At 46.7% G+C, this 22,893-nt stretch overlaps 1 protein-coding gene across 3 annotated transcripts in view; it reads right to left on the reverse strand.

Moving 5' to 3' along the window:
* LOC8037755 (tuftelin-interacting protein 11) overlaps positions 1-22,893 on the reverse strand; it is a 36,552-nt gene that overhangs the window by 1,442 nt on the left and 12,217 nt on the right. For 2 of the 3 annotated variants that reach the window (XM_029992387.4, XM_029992389.4), the window contains 9 exons: positions 22,490-22,775; positions 20,586-20,733; positions 18,905-19,086; positions 18,486-18,682; positions 16,208-16,426; positions 12,700-12,756; positions 10,250-10,456; positions 8,521-8,690; positions 3,272-3,340 (listed from right to left, as the gene is read on the reverse strand). In XM_029992387.4, coding sequence (XP_029848247.2) covers positions 3,272-3,340; positions 8,521-8,690; positions 10,250-10,456; positions 12,700-12,756; positions 16,208-16,426; positions 18,486-18,682; positions 18,905-19,086; positions 20,586-20,733; positions 22,490-22,775 — 1,535 coding nt within the window. The remainder of the gene's footprint in view (positions 1-3,271; positions 3,341-8,520; positions 8,691-10,249; positions 10,457-12,699; positions 12,757-16,207; positions 16,427-18,485; positions 18,683-18,904; positions 19,087-20,585; positions 20,734-22,489; positions 22,776-22,893) is intronic. The other variant, XM_029992388.4, reaches the window with a different exon arrangement.

Below are 22,893 nucleotides of genomic sequence, written 5' to 3' on the forward strand. Positions count from 1 at the left end.
CGTTTTCCTAAGGCCCATTCATGCACTTGCGTTTATGAGAGAGCGTGCTGGCACCCTGTATGAGGAGACTCTGGTAGTACTGCATTTCGCTACAGCGAAGGTTTTGCAGTATTTGAAAGTTCAAAGTTAAAACATACATATAGTACTATCTATAAGAAATAATTCTTTATGATACCGTCAACAAAGGTTTCAAGCCAATAATCGCGTACAAAGCGTGAAGTCGAACCAAAGCCACATATTTCCCCTCTCCCCTCCCTCCCTCCCTCCCCAAAGCCAATCTTTTTTTTTTTTTTTTTTTTAATGACGATTAACAACGAAGTCTCTTCCTACCAAGGTATTGTCCCCCTCTTATTTCACGACTGCGCAGGTTCCTTATCGATACCTTTCGTTTTGCTGCCGGTAACTTCTTGCATTTCTGCACACTTTTGTTTTCGTCGCATTTGTTTGTTGAACATTTTGTGGCATACATTTTCGCATGTTGCGTGCAATGGTATTTTGTTGTATTCGCTCCTGCTTGGACCATTGTGGTCTGCAGTATGCTATAAAAAATCGTTCAGCCTTTCCACTCTCGTGAAGAAGGAAGACTATACTCAATACACTGTGTGCTTCTTCTTCATCGTCATCTGTTTTTCGTGCCCCGTTTCCTACGATGACTTCCCACCAACGTGCCCAACTATCCATTCTTCTATTCTAGCTGGAAAGGTTGCCGCCATCTACGAGCGACGGCGGAAATCATACTGGTTGTGTGCTTGCCGCCATCACTTAAAGGTGGCGGTAGCTGTCCAGGTAGGTTTGTGTCGACATACACGGACACGATCCTGGAGAACCTAGCCCTTAACAGCTCCACTGTAAAAAATAAAAACAAACGGGTTCACACACTTGCAATTGCTTAAGACACTTAAAGTGCACCTGAAAAGAAAAATATGCTTTTTTGAAACAGTCAAATTCGGTCACGCCTGTCAAAAAAATAATTTCACGCAAAAGAAAAAAAAAAGTTTTGGAGCAATTTTGTTGACGTCGGATGCGATTTAGTCGGTAGTCACCTCCTTTCCACTTTGTTTTCTCTCGGCATTTCAGGCGCGTGGAGGAGGGGTGGATGGGCTTGGCCATCACGTTGAGGTGGAGAGAGTTTATGACCACCTCGTTGAGGTGGAAAGACTGTACTATGACCATTCCGTGATGTCGTGTACTTTGCACGCAGAACTTAAAATAAATCTGGCGCCAACAAATTTTCTTTAAAGGTTTTGTTTTTTTGCACAGACTTAATTTTTTGGCACGCGTATCCTAATTAAACTGTTTAAAAAAAAAAATTTTTTTTCTTTTCAGGGTTTTTTTAAAGGTTGGTTCACGCAGCGCTGTTTTCATACCTCTCCTTACATTACGTATAAGTCGCCAAAACATTTGTGTCTCAAATGTTGCATGCCAGGCCGTCTCCTTGAACTGGTAGCCACCCTTAATACAAAGCACAGATGTCCCGGTGACCTGTGCCACAAGCAGACGTAATCTTTTGTAACGTAGCATAACATAATGAAACGGGGCTGTTTGAACCAGCCTTCAAAAACCTTGTGATCTCTTGTGATGAGGGAAAACACTGGCACCATCTGTCGGGTAAACTTGGAACACTTGCGACTCCTGTACACTTCCCATTTTTCTTTGTGCATCATTTTCACAGGTATCCCAGGATTGTGTCTGGTACCAAACGCCTGTCGACACAAACCTACCTGGACAGCTACCGCCATCTATAAGCAAAGGCGGCAAACCTACCTGACAACTACCGCCATCTATAAGCGAAGGCGGAAAGCACACAACCAGTCTGGTTGCCGCCGACGCTTGTAGATGGCGCCAACCTTTCCAGCTATCATAGAAGAATGGATAGTTGGGCGTGTTGGTGGGAATTCATCGTAAAAACAGCGCGAAAAACAGACGACGACAAAGAAAAAGCACACGCAACGTGCGCAGCGCTCGTCACGCGTGTTACTTCGCCCTTGTTTGTTTTGCGCGCTGTTTCCTACGCTCTTATCAGTTTCGGTTTGGACTTAGGATGGGTCGGTCGCGCGCCCTTTGGGGGAAAGAGGACTCGCTGCGGAAGGAGCAGCGACGTACGCAGCAGTGCGAATGGGTCTGCAACCGCCGCAAAGCCGCTGTCGCCTCGACTTCCACTGCGTCAAGCGCTTCAGATTCCCTTGCCAAAGAATAGCACATTGCCCGCCTGGAAAGCCTCTGCCGAGAACAGAACCAGCGATGTAAAGGGCGCTGACGGGCCATCGCCACGGACGACGATCGTGCGACGGAGGTTAAGCGCAAGCGCAAGGCCCGGCAACGACTGCACTCCATGCCGGCTGAACGGTTCCCGGGCGCGACGGCGAGGTTCCGGAGGGAGTTCATGGATTACCCGTTTGGCATCACGTGTGTCATGTACGACCGACTCTGGTTCACCGGAGACGTATTCACGATCGGCAGCGTGTCGGACGAGAAGAAGCGAGAAACGGGCGCGTGCGAAACGGGCGAACACCAGCTCCGCTTGTCTTCCTTCTTCACAAAAGTGAAAAGGCTGAACGTTTTTTTTATTTAACTTTTCTGACTTGAAAAGTTTATGATTATTATAAAGGACCCTTTCTCCTAGCTAGTGTGTACATTTGACCTCACAAATGCTGCAAAACCTTCGCCCTAGTGAAATGCAGTTTTGGGGCCACCGCATGAATGGCGCAACCGTGTCCTCCCGTTGTAAGAGATTGTCAAAACTAGGCTGTAAGCAGATGCGAGTGTGGGAATGGGCCTTCACAATGTCCGCACAACGTCCACATGAATGTAAACTCGCTGCACTTCGTTATGTATCATGAAGAGCTTCTGCAGGAAAAAGCTGCCACACATGCACAGACCCAACTCTTGGCGAGAGTCACGGTTGTTATGAAATGGGCAGTTTGGCATGCATTACCATTTGAGGTACCTGAGTGTACCAGGAACGATTTACAATAAAGCACACACTATACCGTCATTATCTTTCCATAATGACTGAGCATGCTTTCGCCGAATTCGAGTGTCCCATTTCAGTGATGCGCTGGCCTGCGTGCTCAACGAAAAAAACTTTCTTATGATGTTCCCTTTTCTAGTTTCAACGAAACACGCCGAAAGATTCTATTGCGGAATTTGGGGCTTGGGGTCTCGATGAAATGGGAAAAATTAATCCAAAGAAAGGAGCTTGTTAGGTGACTCAAACAAAACGGGGTTGTAGTAGGTAAACTTGAGCTTCCTCAAATCGCCGACTGCTTACCCTTTGCTCGATGAGTTCCTTGAAGGTCATCTGGACGTTGGCCGCCGAACTGGCACTACGTACCGCCGCCTGGGAGGGTCAAACAAAAGCTGGATGTTGGCAAGCCTCTAAAGAGGTGGCGGCATGGTGAGTCCACCATAAACACAGGCACCCCGTCATTCTTAATTCTCGCAACGGCGCTGCAAAGTTTGGTTTTTAGCGAAAGCTTTGAAGTTTTCGGGTTCACGGAGCATGCAACGGTCTGAAGCTGCTCTAATCTTTTTGTGGTACTGCAAAATTTAGCCATAGGCACATAGCAGGGTCGTTATGGAGACTGAAATGAGTCTCCGATGTGCGTGTTTGCCAAGTTTTATTTTGTCCATTCCATAATGTACAATTTGGACACTGGCTGAATAATCACAGCCGAACTGGAAACTATGGACGTTCCAACGTCCACAATGTTTTACAAGAGTTACACGGACGACCTAAACAAACTCGACGTAAGAACTTCCAAGGGCCGCCATCAACTTAATTTGAGCCAACCCCCGGCGATGCGTTCAACACCAATAGGCTACCGTTCTCCGGTTTGGACCAAAGGGTTTTCCGGTACATAGTGAAAAGTATATACTGCTATAGTTGGTGACAGGTGAGGAGTAAGGAGGAAGCTCCTTCCTTCCACCTCCTTCTGCTTTAGCAGAGCGATTGGAGGAGAGGAGGCAACCCTCTCTCCAGTGTTCGCTCTGCTAAAATGGAACAAAGTGGGAGGAACTTCTACTTCACTCCTAAAGGGACACTAAGGGTATCAACGGTTGCCAAGATTTTTATATGTTTTATTTTATTTATTTACAATACTGAAAGCCCTTTCGGGCTGTTTCAGGAGTCTACAGCAATAAAACAACAGAAATACAGAACCAAAGATCAAGTTCATGACATATGAGAGCCCAACTGCCCAAACACAATTTGCAGCTCAAAATTTCTTTTCTTTCCGCCCGAAAATCGCCGATCAAAAACTGGCTTGTTTGAGTCGCGCCCACTCTCTTCTTCGTGGTCAGGTGAGTGAGCGTGACCCGAAGGCGCAAACTCAATATTAAAAACAAAAATTGCAGGACACTTAAAACTGCTCAGGTGAAGGAATGCGAGAGCATTCCTACATGCAGCAAATTCCTACAAGCACCGCGCCACGTCTTCGTATCGCACATGGCGTTCCAGCGGTGACATTGCGCTCTTCCAATGTGCAGGTGCGGCGAAATGCGCCAGCTCCACACCTTCTGTGACGGTGCATCTGCATTAATGTGCTTTTCTTTACGTTTTTTTTTCTTCTGAGGCACGTCCGTTTTGACCCTGAGTGCCCCGCTGACTTCCGTGACGAAGCATATGATATGATGCGTCGCAGCCATTTTAGCTTCCGTTTATTTAGGTGCCTGCTTTTCGCAGTCACAGCCAACGCCGGCTGCGCTCCATGGCACAGTTAATGCTTTCGCATAAAAGAATATATAAAACCCATTTTTCGTGGCTCCTAAAAACAGCTAATACCTTGATAGAAAAAAAAAGTTGCGCACAATACAGGAAGCACTTGGTGCATTCTCCGCATTATTCCAAACATGGCGTCGTGTTGCGGGAGTCTCGGGCTGGACGTATGATTGAAGCAGGCTAAGCAATGGCGGCAGACGACGCACTACTACTACGATGGTAGCAGACGACGCACCTCTACTTCGGAACTGTCGTTCAAAGTACCGGCAAATCTGTCAAGCTTCGAAAGAAAAATTTTTTACCGATCAAAACTATTGGGATTTATTCTGTACGACACGCCTGACCACCAAGGCGATTCGCATGAAAATGTCGCAAAGTCGTCGCCCCTTCTTCTGGCTGAAGACAGTGCTCGTTACGAACACGAATTGGTACAAGCTTGAAAAACACACAAACGTGAGTTTGCGCGTTTTTCAACGGAAAAATGAAGGGAAAAAAAAAAATGTGGTCGAATGTAGCCATGTGATTTCCGGCAACTCTCTCCTCTGCATTTCTCCTTCCTCCCCAGTCCAGTTTCGGCTTTGGTTTTGAGCAGTTGCGTTTTTTTTACTTATGTGACGCTGTAGCAAAACACTGATTGGGAAGTCCTCTGACACCATATAAAATCGCCTGTCAAAAAACAAAAAAAACTTAAGGAAAAAGGGCCTGTCAGTGTCCCTTTAACCTGTCACCGATTATACTATATACAGGGCTCCGTGGTTTCGGGGTTTATTTTTCGTCAAATTCGGAGGGTATTTTTTATTTTTTGCCAAAGATTCGGAGTTTATATTTTTTTGATTCCCGATTCTCCGAAATTCGGAGTTTAATTTCAATGTGTTTCCTATTAAAAATAAATAAATAAATAATAACCGAATGTAAACATATGCCAGATAAAAAATAAACGCACTCGTATCAATTGAAATATCTTCAGTTGAATTTGGCGCTGGTGCCATTGCCATTGGCAATACTAATTTGTCCACGACAAAAGTCGCACACAAGTGGCACTTCGATAAACGCTGTGGGGTCCGTTGGTCGCCCTTCCCCGATGGCCGGTATAACGGCCGTGGTTCGGAACGCTCGGCCTGGCTGCCAGGGGGACCTTTTCCGTTCCCTCGCTCATCCGGGAACTTAGTTGTTTTGGGTGAGGGCGACGCCCGCAGGGGGAGGAGGTCAACGCGTGTTCCCGACTTCGGGAACGCTGGGGACTGCTCCCGCGGATGCGAGAGATCGGACGTGTCGCGAAGGTCTTCCTTTGCCCGCTCTGGACTGCGCTCTTGGAACGGTGTCGACAGGATGAGCGTTTCATCTGACCTTGTCAACGCAAGGGTTTTGGGGACAGTGTGTCTTTTGGTGTTCCAATAAACACCGTTGGACCCAGTACTTTTGTGGTACGTGCTCCTCTTTAGAGAAGCGATCAGTTGTGCGGCTGACGTTCGGACCTGCCCGTAGCGGTGTTCCCGAGAGAAAGCTGCGGGGTGTAGGAGTAGGCTTGGCGTCTCCCGATTAGAGACCGCCGCTGAACCCTCCGGTTACCACCACCCGTGACCATCCCACAACGCCGACACCTTAAGGGGGTACACTACCCAGAAAACCAAAATTCTGCAAAAAACACTGATTTTGAAAAATTACACATATTTACATCCGCCAACATCCAGAGAGTATTCCCAGAATGTTTCACTAGTTTAAACTGCATAGTCAATTTTTTATAAATTATTTTCTGTCCACCGAAGCTAAAGAAACGGTAGGGTTTGGAGCACTTGAACGCGTTTTTCTCCACTCCACTTTTTGGTATAAACTCCATTTTAGTCAACCTATCGTTTGATAATGGCAATAGAGGGAAGGCTCATTCTTCACTTTTTTTGACTGAAATTTAATAAGGAATGCGGCTATGGAATGTTTTTGTCACTTTACGGATGTCTTTTATAAAAAATGTTGACATTTTGTCGAAGATACAGAAGACCAAAATGTTGACCAATTTTGCAGAAGAGAGAATTGATAGAAATGAATGACTTTTTACAAAAAACTTTCTATAGCCGCACCTCCTAGGCATTCTGCTACACATCTAGCGAATAAAAATCTTGAATATTGTGATAGTTTTCAAACGATAGGTTAACTAAACAATGTAGGTGTGTTGCTGATAGAAGCTGCCCTAATTTCCCTTCCACTTATCCGACAGACCTGAAATTTTGTTATGCACCCTCTGGCATGACCACCAGCCTACCCCGTAAATCTCATTAATTTTAAGCCGCGGGTTCAAAAGTTGACCCTCCCAGGGGGTGTCTCCAATCAATAAACTCCCGGATGTAGTAGCTAGGAAGCTCGTAGTCATCCCATCCGATTCCATCAATCTAGCCCGCGGGCACGCGAGGTAGAGTGGTTAAGGAGGTAATGAAAGGTTTGAACTGCCCCTCTTCCCAATTTTATACTATTGCTATGGTCCATAGCTTTCACTGTTACTAAAACATACCCTTTCCTATCTCTAAATCACAAATCGCATGGCCCAAACTGGGAACCAAAAGAGCGTCTTTTGTCGTGACCCGAATGTACAACGAACGACCTGTTGCCCTGAATCAACCTTGAAGAGACAAGCGGCAACACCCCTTTTGACAACGGTCCGAGATTTGAAAGATATTTATGGTGGAATTTACCCAGGATCATTGGCTCTGTGCTGATCAAACTGTAAAAAAAGAAGTCTTTTACTTTTTTCTTTTACCCATAGGCAAATTTTTACCGGCGGCTGTTTTTCGGGGGTTTTCGGATTTATCCAAAAACACTGAGCCCTAACTATATACTAGATTTTAGAAAAAAAATCATTTTGGGGGTTTTCCAGCACACGCGGGAAAGTATATACCGGAAAATACGAGATACAAGGAAAAAAAACGTCACATGACGTCAAGCCATGCGACATCGTTTTCACTGCTAAATTTACCGGGTGAAAAGAATTGGCTGAAAGCATACCTCAAAGTGGCCTGAAAATCCTAAAAAAGCGAACTGCTTTCAAAAATCTTTTCTCGAAGCACAATTCAAGAAACTTCAATAAAGACACTCGGGGAATTGCTCTATAAAACATACGTCAGGTCAGTTATGGAATACGCCTGTGTCGTCTGGGACCCGCCTACAGCACGTGACAAAATAAAACTAGAAAGACCGCAGAACTTAGCCGCTCGGTTTGTTACCGGGAGCTACAGTAGAGATTTCAGCGCGACACGCACAAAAGATATCTTAAAATGGGAGTTACTCGAAACTCGCAGAAGAAGACTTCAATTCAAGTTGTTTCATAGCATTTACCATTCAACAGTTGGAATACAAAGAGACATGCATATAATGCAGCCCCACTATCAATCGGAGCGTGTTGACCGTAGTTTCAAGGTGCGAGAAATTTCGTTCAAAACAGATTTATTTAGGATGTCCTTTTTTTCAAGACTCTCTCTAAGTGTGGTTGGTGTACTGTCAAATGATGACTTTTTTTCTCTGTTAGATTAAATCTAGCTTGAGTTCTTTATATTACCTCACATTCCCTTGCATGGTTTATAAGCTATGTTCACAAGTTTCTATTTCCTTGTATGGTTTATAAGGCTTATGTGTTGTTTGAATGATTCATCTGCCGAGCAGAGGTCTGACTGACATTGTATGTTTGCTTTTTGTATATATATCCCCCCCCCTCCCCCACTGCAATGCCTGATTTGGCGCTGTGGGTATTGCATAAATAAAATAAATAAATACATTTACGGGTTTCGGCGCGAAAGCCCGGAAGACACACTCACGCTGTAGTCGTGCCGGACGGAACCCTGTTCTGGACCCGGGGGCGGTGGGGGATGAAGGAGCGCCGGCCGGTATCCCAGCAGCCCCGGCGGCGGCGCCCCGGGCGGTACGGCCGTCAACGGCACCCCGGACACTGCCCGGTTCATCATGTCCAGGGCAGCCTTGAACTGTTCTGCGGAAAAGTTGCAATTGGCCCATTAAACCGCGCGCATGGAGCACTGCTGCACCGCACGCCAAAGGAAAGCCAAACGAAACGAGAAGTTTGTGTTTACACAGCTTAAGGTCGGTCTGCCTTCGAGGTACGGTGACAACGGTGTTACGGCGTATTCGCAGGACAAAAGTTTTTCTCAATGAGGGGACTAAACCTCATCGAGTTTTGAGGCCTCGTGCGATGCTTATCAGACGTTCGTTAATCCTCCGAGCCTGTGGGAGAACTGCGGAGAATCTGCGACCCGCTTACAGAATATCCGTCAGAGCTAGGGAAGGATTACAGTCAGCGGCATTGAGCTGTGGGGGGCCTTTCTTTTTTTTTCCTCTGCCCTTTGTTCGATGAGCTACCAGAAGTCGCAAAAGCGTTCACGAAAAGAAAGACTCTGCCGTGCGAAAGCTCGCTCGAATTTTCTGCACCGCTTCCAGCTTCTCACGAATTTTACTCCTCACAATCTATGACGTAGTCGGTTTTTCGCGGACATAAAAATCTGTCCTGCGAATGCACCAAGCACGTGCGAATTAATCGTTCTCGGTTAGGTAATTAATGAAACATTTCCACTGCCACTGCAGATCACTAAGGAATAAAATCCTGATGAGGAAGAAGTACATGGGGTCATTTGTCACAAACTTGAGTCCTCATTGTTACGTTCCTCTTCTCTAATTTATTATGATGCTTAAACCCCGAGGCTGGGAAGAAAACCTGAAAATTTATTTAAAGAAACAGAAGGAAGGTGACAGGCAAGCATCTCAAACTTGGCTAAGAAAGTTTATTTCGTTCAACGCTTTTATACCCTTCTCCCAAGGTCATCAAAAGAAAAAAAGACCTTGGAAGAAGGGTATAAAAGCGTTGTATGAAATAAATTTTGTTAGCTGAGTTTGAGACGCTTGCCTGTCACCTTTCTTCTGTTTCTTCTAATATATTTTCAAGTTTCCTTCCCAGCCTCGGAGTTCAAAAGGAAGCTGAAGCGGTTTTGTGTTTGAGGAAACAAACTTAAATTGTCTTCATTTGACCTCTAAGATCTCGAATATCGAAATTATATTTCTTATTTTGGTGCATGGAGGCCGCATAAAATCATTTTCAAAAGTACCGTCGAAGGCCCTCCTTCCAGAAGTGTGACGTCACAAAAGAAGTTTTTGGAATCTCCGCTCTTGCGCAGCTTCAGTGCCTATCAAAGCTATACAAGCGTACTCCTGCTATTTTTAAAAAGGGCAGAAAAAGACGTCACGACTGGTTTCAGTGCAAGGGAATATACCAGGCAAGCTTGCAATGGCACGCTCAGCCCCTGGACACGAAAAACTGGGGAAACTAGCCCTTAACAGCTTCGCTGTACAATTAAATTTTCTGGAAGTCCGGTAAGGTTCTGCGCAATTATAATTACAAGCGTTCGTATAAGCGAGGCATTTTTTTGAAACAACGTTCCTGCGCTCCCAACTTTGTCCTACGTTCCCAGAAATTCTCGTCTGCCTGCGGAGTTTCAAGAGGGTCGGAGACAGGAGACGTCTACCGGGGTGGCCACATACCCCTGACCGCGGGCTGCTGGAGCAGGTCCTCGGAGAAGAGGGACTTCCAGCCCGAGTACCATTTGGACACCTCCTGGTAGTTTGGGCTGTGCTGGAGCCAGGTGCACAACACCTGCAGCCACTGGGGGAAGAAGGTCTTCTCCAGGAGAGTGGCCATGCTCGACGGAGGGCACAAGTCCTCCCAGGACATCACCCACTGCCACACGTCTGCAAGGGGGAGGGGCAGTGACCGGGGAGATCAAGACGGGAGCAGAGCGCGGCAAACCGTAGGTGCTGACGTGGGTGGCCCCGAGAGAAAGATTGAGGAAGAGGGCGACGCAAGAGTGGAGAAAGAGAGAAGAGGATAGGTTACGCGTGTTTGTTTTGCCGTGACGAGTCGAAGTCGCTCGAGCACTTGTTAACTCTATTTATTTTTATACAGTGCATGATGTCAGTGTTTTCCTGCAAAGTAAGCTAGAAAAATGCTAGACACAGACCCACAGACCTTACAGGTGATGCTTTGCTGCTTCTTCGCGTATATTAGCCTTAGGGCATCGCCAGCGATACAAAGCAGTTAGGACGTCAGCAAACCGGCGCATGCCATGCCAGATGCAAAGAGCCAGGACAATAAGCTGATTTGCTAATTCACTAATTCATGGGTTCTGGGTTCCTAGGAACAGAGTATGTACCGGGATCCCCAAGCCCTCAAATTTCCTCAACCGACCCCGCCCTCAAGCAAAGTGTTTTCCCAGTGTCAGCAGATTTAAGTCACCCGTTGATGCGTAACTACGAGTCAAACGCTTTCTTGTATGTGCATGGTATGTGCATGTGTTTACATAGTCTGCAGGTTTTTGAACTGCTTTATTGCATCAATGCGAAAAATGGGAGAAGTTCCTCAGTTATCAGTCTTTGCAAATAGGTGTTCCTTGAGATTTAAAAGTTTCAGGACCCCTGCCTTAATTGATTCCGCTGAAGGGCATTTAACTAACAAGCCCACGTATGGCCACACAAACGGGGCATTCAAGAAAAGGGTGAAGTGGGCTTTTCTTACAGGAAAAATGCTGAACTACGCATCACCGAATTCACAGTCTCTAATTGCATCCACAGCATCGTACACTACTACCGTAAAATCCCATAAGGGCGCCCTCCCCCAAGAGATCGCCCATCCTGTTTTTCTGGCTAAATATCTATGACATAAAAGTTCCGAAACATCGCCCACCCCCTGATTCCCGTTAGACGTCAAGCGATGTCTGACAGGAATCACGCATCAACGGTGCGATCTGCGGTATTGGTGCATCCGAGAAGCGAGTTCATAGCGGGTTCTTGCGTTTTCTGCGATCTGCGCGCATGATACTGTATCGGCTCCCGTAACACGCGAGTTGTTCCCGCATGTATATTGCATCATGAAATGTGAATCTGCTGCGTTTGCAATTGGCGGTATCCGTTCCCGAGTTCAAAACGGATTCCCGTGTTTTCGTCCGCAACCTGCGAGCGCGAAATTGAACGCGCGAGTTGTTCTCGTGTGTATATTGCATCGTAAAATTCGATTCTGTGCGTCCACGATCCATGGTATTTGTTTCCGTGGCATGCGAGTTTGCAGCGTATTCCCGCGTTTTTGTCCATGATCTGCGAGCGCGATGTGGGTTTCCGTGACAGGCAAGATTGTAGCGGGTTCCCGCGTCTTTATTGCACCATGAAACTTGAATCTGCTGCGTCTGCGATCTGCGGTATCCGTTCCCGTGAGATGCGAGTTCTCGGCGGGTTTCCGCGAGTCCTTTGCACCGTGAAGTGCGAATCTGCTGCGTCGGCCACTTGCGGTATCCTTTCCCGTGACACAGGAGTTTGTAGCGAATACCCGCGTGTTTATCACATCGTAAAACACAAATCTGCCGTGTCCGCGATCTGCGGTATCAGTTCCCTCGTCACGTGGTTTGTAGCGGGTGCCCGGATGCTTATCATTAATTTTTGATAAAGTTTTGCTGTGGCATCCCCAAAGATAGCCCACCCCATGTTTCTCACCATTTATCTCTACATTTTGGGTGGGCGTTCGTATGGAATTTTCCGGTAAGTATAAAACACACTATAGTCAATTGTGCCTACTGATACAATGCTCCTAGACAAAAAAAAAAAGACCTTGCAAGTAGTGCAGTCAAAGAGTAATGCCCTTCGTCATTGAGAAGATGGAGGTGAAAATTTTTCGGGCTTGGCATATTATTCCTTCGTCTGTTTAAGAACACCAAATGTGCCGAGGAAGGGTCTGCCATTTTTTATGCACATCGCGCCGACTAAGAGCATTATTGTTCAAGTGCCTTCTAATAAGATGCAGCAATGCCCAAAACTAAAGATGATACCGCAATGCCCAAAACTAAAAAGTCCTGCTTTGCAGCGTCTCACGCGAGTGTGTGCTCAAAGGGCTAAGCGTCGCGGTGTTAGTGCAAGTTTGTCAAACCAAGGAGAGAAAAGTAGCGTACCGAGGCACAACCTATCCTTGTGTTGGTAGCTTCCTGTGTATCCGTGTGGTGTCGCATCTGTGAGTTAAGCAAGCAGAGTGGCGCACCCAGTGCCATGGTTAAGGCAACATGCATGCCGGAATAGGCTGGGTTACCCAAGTGCCAGCCAACAACATTCAGCATGCAGAGCATTCATACCAAAAACCAGCTTGTTGGGTAGCCAACGGAAAAAAATGACTCACATACAGCGAGCATCAGAAACCCGTTTACTCTACAGACCCTTTTCAAAAGCAAGAGACATCTAGTGACGGTCTCGAAAGCTCCAATATTTCCGCACTAATGACGGCGATGGGAGAGCAAGACCAGATAAATCCTGTGCCCCCGACTTTGCGAATCGAAGAAGACATAAAAGACCAACATGTTAGAATCAACTTTTCGCTTTCTGCACTATGTTTTTGAAGATGTTCGCTTGTCCTGGTGTGAACAAGCCGTGTAATACTGCCATTACAATGTCGGGATTGGCTGTGCACAGGGTGGGTGGACTGACTTTTGAAAAAGGTCTATTCAAATTTCTTTTTTAATTCTTAAAAAAATAACTTTATCAAAAAAAAAAATTGACTTGAGAATGTTATTTTACTATTTAGGTTCACCAACGTCTGAAAAATATTTCCACAAAAATTTATTAGTTTCGACTGCATGGTTAAATTTCTATCAATTATTTTCACTGCCATTCTAAATTTCATTTGAGCTACTAATCTATCGCTTCTAGGGTTGCGTGAACATTTGAATTTTCTAATAGTAGTTTCAAATAATAGGTTACTCAATTTTTGTTTTGCTACCTTTATTTCGCGTCTAGTTTGGTTGTTTGCTTCAAGCTGCAAGGCAGCGTGAAGTGAGAAGAGGCTGTTCAGAACTGTAGCTACGATTCTTGAGGCACGACTCGGACTGGTGTCTTTACTGCGTCCTCAAAAGTGGTCCCTTGATTTCCACCCGATGATATCACAGAAGCGTCATGCTGTTGCCTGCCACAATCGTGGCGGTGACAGAGTGGGACGCCACAACGACAGCAAAATTCGCATGTGCTTTTAGTTTTTTCTAGAACGTCTACGCTTAAAAAGACACTGAACCTGGAAAAAATATTTTTTTTTGCTACCTGGTTAGGACAAGCATGTCTCAAAAATAATGTTCGGCAAAAAAATTTTTTTGCCCAATACTTATGTTACAATGCAAATTTTTTTTATTTATGAGCGAAACCTAAACTGTACCCCTGTATGATGATGATGATTGCATTTGTACCCAACCAGTGTGCACTCAGAGTTCGGTGGACCTCCGAACTGCCTCAGAGTGCACACCAGCCAAGTACAAACGCTATCATCATCATCCTACAGGGCTACAGTTTCGGTTTCGCCCGCAAATCGAAAAATATGTATTACAACATAAATATGGGGCAAAAAAAAATTTTGTTTTTCGACAAACATTTATTTTGACACATGCCCCCCCTAATTGGATAGAAAAAGAACTAATTTTTCCTATACTCTGTTTCATACTTAGCGTGCAACGCTGTCAAAGCTACTGGCGCGAGCGCGTGGCTTCCTCTATGGTTTTGTTTGCGCGAGAACGCGTGCAAATGATCGACAAGATTAAGCCCCACGCTCGTGCCAGTAGCTTCGATAGCGTTGCACGCTAAGTATGAAACAGAGCATAGGTTGTGTTTTTTTCATTACCAGGATTACGACATCCGACAGCATGGTACGTCGTCTGCCGCAACATGATGAACCGTTCCGAAAATTCGCAGCGCCACCCGTCGTCTCTTCAACGCGCCATGGCGATTCGACGTATGGTGCGTCGAGGAGCACCCGTAGACAGGAAAGGTTTATATTTGTTTTGCATTTTGTAATCTAGGAATGCAAAAAAAAAAAAAAAAAAAATGTAGAGCCCTTTGATTTAACGTGAAGATGGAGGAACAGCGAAGCTGTTATTTTTACGACATCTAGGACTCGTTCTTCCTTCTTTCTCAACCTTGGAACGAGTTCCCATTCCAGTTCCGCCGACGCAAGACGGAATGGCGCCGTTCCTCCGTTTCCCCTAAAAGGCAAGCGTTCCGGGAACGCTGTTCCGCACGGCACCGAACGTGGGATTAACGACAGGCTTCGTGAAAACATTCCCGAAAGGCTCATCTGTTATAATTTTTCGTTTCGTTGAATTACTCGAGACTGGGGCGAGAAACCTACGAAACACCAATCGGCTACACCGTACACCAGCTTGTCCGCGCTCTCACTGTAATTTCGCCTGTTTGTTGCCAATTTCAGGAGCACTTTTGACGCATGGGTGGGATAGAACAGCAAAAGAGACCAGTCGAAGACGGGTTGCGGGCACCATCACTCATCTCTATTGTAGTAGGCTGGATCGCAAATTGAGGCTTGTCTTGCTGGGGTCGACTGGCACCACCGGCAGCCATCGATTGACACTAGCTAATGCATGACTCTGACAAAAAGACTAGAAAAAGTGCCCCCCTCCCCCGTTTCTAAGCTATCGTTGGCACTGAAACTTTTTGGCTGCTTTTTGAAAAGCCCGCCAAATAGCTTGTGCGCAAACATTAAAACTGACAGCCCTCGCAGTTCTTATAAATAAATGTTTTGTGGTCGAGAGTGACTCCGCTGGGCGAAAAATGTAGCGTAGCCCAAAGAGACAAGAGTGATACCTAGAGTTACCGCGGAGTCGGTGGCGGTTTCGACGAGTAGGGTTTAGCAGACGACAAGCTCGAAGGCTCTGCTACGAGTAATTCGCTCACTCCCGGAAAGCTGCTGTCAACACTGAGCTTTTTCAACATTCATCAACTTCTCGGCTTCCCCGAGGACAGCCTTATTGACAGCAAATTTCTTTGTTTACCCCACTACGAGGGCAAGCTTGCCAGCTCGGCCGGGGCTGCTATGGCACGTTTGATTTCATAAAGGGTGTTCGAACGCTTGACAAACACCGACTGGATCTCCAAACACCCGACATAACGATCGCAGCACATCATAAGATACTCGCCTTCAAGCACTGCATACAAGCTTCAATATTTCTCAAGCTACAGCCGACTTGCTTTCAGTCGGTAAATGTTTTAGTTGCAAATCGAGGGGAGTGTCGCCCGCGTCGTCCCTTTTATGCTTATCTTCGCTACCGCGTAACTCTCCCATAGACTCGCAACTACTGCCCGGTGCCGAGCGATGGCCGCCGGTGGTACCACCGACGGGCTCCCAATCCGTGATTCAGCCTACTACGGTGCAATCCACTTATAGCGATACCACATATAACGGTGTACCGCTTATAACGATCAGTTTCTAGAGTTTCTAGACTGGAAATAATCAGTTTCTAGTCCAGATACAACGATAATCGGTTATAACGATCGAAATTTCAGGTTTTCTCACTATCGTTATAAGTGGGTCGCACTGCACAATGGAGATCGGTGGTCACTGTAGCCGTACGGTATGTGCTTTGAGTATGCAGCGAGAAGGCCCCATTAGGGAAGTGGGGCGGCATCCCTCACCCAGGTGCTGCTGGTGGGGGTTGATGGGCATGGCCTGCAGGGCGAGGGCCAGCTTGGGCAGGATGTTGGCCACCACGAAGGCCTCCAGGGTCCCTTGAGAGAAGACCCCCCTCCAGGGCTCCAGGATCAGCTTGGCAGACCCGTCGCTCGGGTGCCAGTTGGTCAGCGCATTGGCCAGCTTCAGCCGGATCGGTGGGTACAGGGGCTCCAACCGGGCGCCTAAAATTTTGAAAAATAAAAATGTGTGTTTACTTGATTACGCTGATAAAGACAAGGGACCGCACCAATCTGTCCCGCGCAAAACCACACTCCGTGTGTAGTTCGTGCAAGCTTTCTCACTGTGCGCCACGGACGTTAGCCAGGGCAAGTCCGGGCAAAGGAGTGCGCCGCACAAGCCCTACCTTACATGGCTCTGGTGTGATGCATGACAACGATGAGGCGAACGATCACATATGTCGCGCCTAGGGTTGAGAATAAAAATCGAGATGAATTAAATCGTAACTTAGACAGATTTTTATTTTTAGATTGCTCCAGTTTTATCACCATGATTTAAATAAATCTTTCCCGCAAAAATATTCCTCAAAATAATTTTTTATTTACTACTTGTTTATCATGTGATGATCTCTACTTGCATTCATTTTGTATTTAAATCGAAGAATCACCGAGCAAGAAAGATTTCTGGCAGGCTGAACACGAGCAAAAACTGGTACTCTTCCGAGCAAATCGGAGACTTCTTTCTTTTTACCTTCCACTTCATTGGTCAGTTGCCTAAAAGCAAGGTCCTGCAGCAAGCAAATGAGAATGTGAAAAAAAAAAAAAAGCTAAAAAAGCTTTTCCACTAACTAAAAATAACAAGCTTACTTTTTATGGTGGGGTCTTCAGTAATCAGACAACTTGATCAATTAAATCAGCTTCTATGTTTAAATATACTTCTCGAGTTAAATATAAAATTTGTTTAGGTGCTTTAAATCAAAATAATCCGATTTATATCAAACAAATCTGAACTACTGATCGCTGGCGCGTTTTGCAGGAGCCCAATCCTTCCAGAGAAGCCATGCTACGCAGCTTGGCAGCTATAGTACATTTGACAGCCACCACACTGACCCAGGTTCAAGCCTTGCGGGCATGTTTTTTAAATACTATATTATAGTTAGTGGTTTGAAATTCGCACAGGTAGTAGAAATTGGGCTCCTCTTTTCATTTATGCAATCCGTTTTCTGATAGCTGCTCTAGTTCAATATCTGTGCAACATGACATTAACAAAAAATACCCTCCTTGAGCACACCATTCTCCCTACTGTTTATAAGGAATAGAGCTGCCTAAATGGCCAAGTTGGTTCCCCATGAAGTACAAAGTGTGAATATAAATATAAATAAGCAATACCCCCCCCCCCCCCCAAACGAGAAAAAAAATCATACAAAAATAGAAAATGTTTGTGTCAGTATCTTTAAAACTTCTTTTTGTTTTGTATTTAAAAAGAAAAAAAAAAAAGTGATAGCATTTATCTTGTAACAAACAAGACTTGCACACTCTGTACACACTCGGAAACCACTGCGTAAAATTTCATTGCAATTTCACAACTTCAAGGGGAAATAATTGTGAGCACTATTTCTGAAAAAGGCAAAAACACCAATTTGAGAAAAACGCATTTCGAAGTTTATTTGTATGCGAGACAGCAAACTCCTTGCTCAAACCACATGAAACATGAGGATGATATGGCCCCAAATGTCTATCCCTGGACCCCCAGAGTAGAACTCTCCAGCGGCATAAAGTTGCGCCCTCACAGTAGGGCTGTACCCAGAAAAAAATTTCGGGGGGGGGGGGGGGGGGGGGGGGGGGGGGGGGGTTTTTTGGGGGACAACGGCGGCCATTTTGAAAGTGTCTATTGTCTTATTTTCGCCTATGAATCATGTGCATCAGTGGCATATAATGGAGAGTTACAGCAAACCGGAGAACCAGTCCCGGTTTGGTACCCAGTAGCCGACCGGCGCCACTGCGCGTGTGTGCAGAAGTGGAGATTAAAATCGGCTGGCTGCCAGTGCACCGACCAGGGCCGTACCCAGAAAAAAATTTCGGGGGGGGGTCACAACCCCCTAACCCCCCCCCTGGTTACGGCCCTGCCTCACAGTATTGCCCAAACTTTTTCCTGTTCTTTAAAAAAAAAAAAAAGGGTCGACTTACATTTGAGTAAATACGGTAGTTACTCTATTTCGGTAGTGCGCACACATCTGTCTGAGCATTCAAGCTTCCATAGCTTTCCAGCGAACTCCAGGCTCACCCATGAGCGGCAGCCAGGGGTGGAGCCAGGAGTGGATGGGCACAGTGTCGGTCAAGGGGTTCCAGGCCTCCACCTCCGTCTGCAACTTGGGCAGCACAAACTGGTCCAGCAGGTTGTCCAGCACCCAGCCGGGCAGTAGGGGCAGCCAGTGCTCCAGCAGCTCGATCAGGGGCTCGCACGAACGCACGCTCCAACCCCTGCAGAGACGCACAGACAGATGCAGACGGCCAAACCCTGGAAATCGGGCCACGGCTTGCGCCATGCCATGGTGATTTCCGACCAAAAAGCACAAAAGCACAAAAGACTAGGACAGGAAGGAACAATTTGACAGGACAGAGTGCTATAACTTTTGTAATGAATAAGCAACTAGCCCAATAGTTGACTTTAATTCGATTTCCGATCATGGCGCTACCACTCACAGGACGGCTTGCCGCACGATGGGCATCCATGTCTCCCACACCAGGTGGTGGTAGGGATCCTGGTCGGACTGCTGCTGCTGGTACGAATGGCTCGTCTCCAGCAGCTCCTTCCAGGTGCGGAATGCCGCGCAGTGGTACTGCGGCTTCTTCAGCGGCTGCCACTTGTCCAGCAACTGTTTCATCTGCGCCCACAAACAAACGGCACGTCCGTGAACAGCGCTCAAAGAAGTGATCGTCCTCCCTTCTTCGCCGAAATTCAGGAACAAAAGGCAGTCGGGGCAGTTGGAACCCTGCTTCGAGCAACTGGCTAGACATTTTTCGTTAGAACTGAGCGTTTTTCACGCACGTGTTAAAAAAATTACAGGACACTTAAGACTGCTTACACGTAGGAAGGCAAAAGCATTATCATCCCGCGGGCGAAATGTTTTTTAGTAATGCTTCTACATGTATTAAAGTTTAAGACGACGTATAGGATAATGTCCTAGAGATTGACGCCGTCAAGGACGACACCGAGGATGACCTCTCGGACGACCTCAAGAATCACTTCTAGGACGACCTCTAGGACGATGTCGAGAACGACGTCAAGGACAACCTCTAGGGCACAACGCCGCCGTTTTTTTCGTGTAGTGGGCAAGTAAGGCTTTCGCCTTAAAATGCCGAGTCACACTCTCCTTGGGTCGGGGTTCCTGAAGGAAGGCGCGACAGAGAAGTCACAGAATGGGCGACATGGATTTCAGTGGAAACGAAAGGAGACGTAATCGAGAAAGGACAATAATAATGACAAATTGAAAAAAAAAAGAAAAAGAAATGGAACAAAAGTTAGAACATTTTCAAAAAATAATTGACAGCCGAGGCCTCGGGATTCTGAGCCCAGCGCTCTACCATTACGCCGAAGAGTAAACTTCCAAAGCGAAAGTTACTTTGCTACACCGAGGGTGAAAAGCATGCAAGTGACTGCGTGACATTGTATGATCGCGCCACATAACTTGACACTACAGGAAAGATTCAAAAGAGACGCGCGGGAGAGTTGGGAAGTGGGTGAAAACAACACATTTTGTGCATGCCGACTTCATTCGTAGGACCGAGATAAATCAGGCTTAAAAAGTTCAGAAACAGAAACTCCTTCTCATTTTCTCTCTCTCTTTGTGTCTCTTAGCAGAAGTGTAGCCCCATTTCTATGAACACAGGAAGGGAATCCAGAACGAGCATAGAGACCACACAGGGAGGTAACGACGATTACAGGTTTAAGGAGGCAACATGCTAAACAGACCAAAGTAGGTCATTTATCACTTTCCTTTAGTACGGCGCACGACCCGACAATATATGTGTAAAACAAGCATAAAGAGAGAAGTGCTAGAAATAAAATTGAGCACACGACCAAATATAAGATGACAGGGGGGCCTCTCAGTAAATGAAGAGAATGAAAGGGTATATACGACGTCTAAAAAAGAACTCTGGGAAATGATGCCGACGTTTTTCTCAGAGGCCAGAACGAACCCAAGGAATGCGGAGGATAAATGCATCCCTGCAGCGTGCACATTGCGGTGCCCCCTCGGAAAAGACTCGCACGCCCGTGCATAGCAACTGGGAAAGGGGGCGTCCCCTCCCGGGTAAGTTGACGGGACACAGATGGTCGGCCCGCGGAAAGCGTGGTGGACGCGGGAAGGCGAGGGAGCCGTACCATGGGAACGACGATGGTGAGCGCCAGGTCCGAGAGCCCGAACATCTTGTACTCCTCGTAGAACTCGTCCTGCAGCGTCTGGAACATGGCCGCGCACTCGGACAGGGTCAGCCGGTCTTCGTGGTCTTCCTTACTGCGCTCCTCCAACCTGCGGGGCAACGTCGGATGCCGTTACGTTCTCTAGTGCTCGACCTTCCGCGGCACGTCCTTCACAAATGCGTGTCCACGCGTCTTTGCGGAAAAGGAGCCGGACGGGAAATCGGCCACCGTCGAGTCGCAGGAATTACAGGTTACGAGCTTTGAGACCTAACCTCCAGTACGTCGTAAATGAACTTCAGAAGGACAGTGGAACAAACATGAGGAAACTGGATCTTAGTGCGAATAGGCATGTTTGTGCGAGTTGAAGAATCGCTCGTATTCTTTTCGGGTCGAGCATCGACGAGTTTTCATGGGTCTTCGTTCACTTTTCGTGTTCCCCATACTTTAATATTCTCATAAAAAAATATTTGTAACGTAATTGTGTGCCTAAAAAAAGAAAACGGGCTCAATCACGCAGACAAAGACCTGAGTGCACGGAATGTGTCGCGCACAAACCCCACTCCGTGTGTCGTTTGTGCCAGATGTTTTGAATCTTTTTGTTATATATTTTTTCATTTATTTTTCTCTCTTTTTTACATTATATTTTTGTTTCTTTTTCGTTTATTGTCAAATTTTTAATTCAAATTTAATTTATTTATATTACATTTGAATACTTAATTATTATATTTTTTCTAATATTTTTTTATTGATTATATGTATCCAAAACCTGCCGCTGTTGCCGGCACTTTTTGCATTCAAATAAAAACGTTGACCAATCCATACCAGCTACATTAGGAGTTGAAATAATAAAAAAAAAAGTGAAGGATGTTTACAATTTTCTGTAATGCGGAATTAGAGCGCAGCTCTAATTCCGCATTACAGAGAACGTTTTCTGCTGTGTTGCTGGAGTGAGAACCGGAAACGATTGAGGGCCAGCCATGTAACACATTTTGGGTTTAAAAATTGGCTGCATGTTTGGTCATTCTGCCAAACGCATTTAAACGCAATAGCTTTATAGGGTGGGCGATGCTCTCAGTTCGGGTGGTGCCTAGGAGAGGACAACCCTTGATCTTTCAATGCTTGGAGTGGGTGGTGCTCTTAGTTTGAGTGGTTCCTAGGGCAGGGTTTTTGCATGGAAACAGACTACCGTAAAACACCGTCGAAGCGCCCACCATTAACATTTTTCAAACTTGAGAATTCTGCAAGTTACACCTTAAGCATCCGACTTGACCGGACAAGTGCACGTGTCTAGATTAACCCAGTTTCCAGTGAAAGTGGAGTGGGCGCTCCCCAGGTATTTTACGGTACGTCGCATCGCTGTCTCTTAGTGACACTGCCCGCGCTTCCCTTCAGCACCAGCCGGATACAAAGCCTTTGCGCCGAATTTTCTAGGTCACCAAGAGAGGGGAAGTGCACTTTCCTGCCCTTTCCACACCTCCCCGTTCCTGGTACTTTCCACACCACCTGTTTCTGCTCCTCTCTTTCTTGCCCTTTCTACTCCTCTCCACTCAACGAGCTTTCTCACACCACCTGCTTCTGCTCCTCCCGTTTCCAAATGCTGAGTCCGTAGCTCAATCACCAGCGCACTCGGCTTCCAGACTGGTGACTCGAGTTTGATCCCTGGCACCGCTTGACGTTTTTCCCAAATCGTTTATTGGTTATGAATTGACCAACCTGCACATTTCGTGCTTACGTGGCTCCCGAGATTGTTATTGCCCAGCAAAGCTACCGCTTCAAATCAAATATTTTTCTGGTGTCCAGAACATGCCCAGAGCCCCGAAAAGGCCGAACGATCGCGTGTCAAGTCCCGCAGAGAGAAGGCTCACCCCTTGACGATGTCGGCGACCTTCTGCAGGCGCTGCTCCTGCTCCCGCTCCTGCGCCACGAGGTCGTCCAACCGCTCCACCTCGTGGCGAAGGTTGACGGAGCGGTCCTCCTCGTGCCGCGTCTCCCGGTCGTTGTGCACAATGCGCCGCTCCGTCAGGTCCACCAGCAGCTCCAGGTTGTTGGTCAGCTCCGGCACCGAGAAGCCTGAGCCGATCCGTGCCTGCTGCTTCGGTGCTTCCTCCCGGTCGTCCGGGCGGGAGTGTTGCTGGTGCAGCTCGTGGTAGCCTGGGATGAAGTGCCAGATACTCTTCAGCTGAGGATGTGCAGCACGGCGAACGCTGCCACGCAGTCGACCACATAAAGCCCCGCGCCCACGTCTGTCAAATGCAGGGTACGTCTCTAA

The sequence above is a fragment of the Ixodes scapularis genome, unplaced genomic scaffold (assembly GCF_016920785.2).
Source record: "Ixodes scapularis isolate PalLabHiFi unplaced genomic scaffold, ASM1692078v2 PGA_scaffold4__175_contigs__length_147842914, whole genome shotgun sequence".
In the NCBI taxonomy this organism is placed as follows: domain Eukaryota; kingdom Metazoa; phylum Arthropoda; class Arachnida; order Ixodida; family Ixodidae; genus Ixodes; species Ixodes scapularis.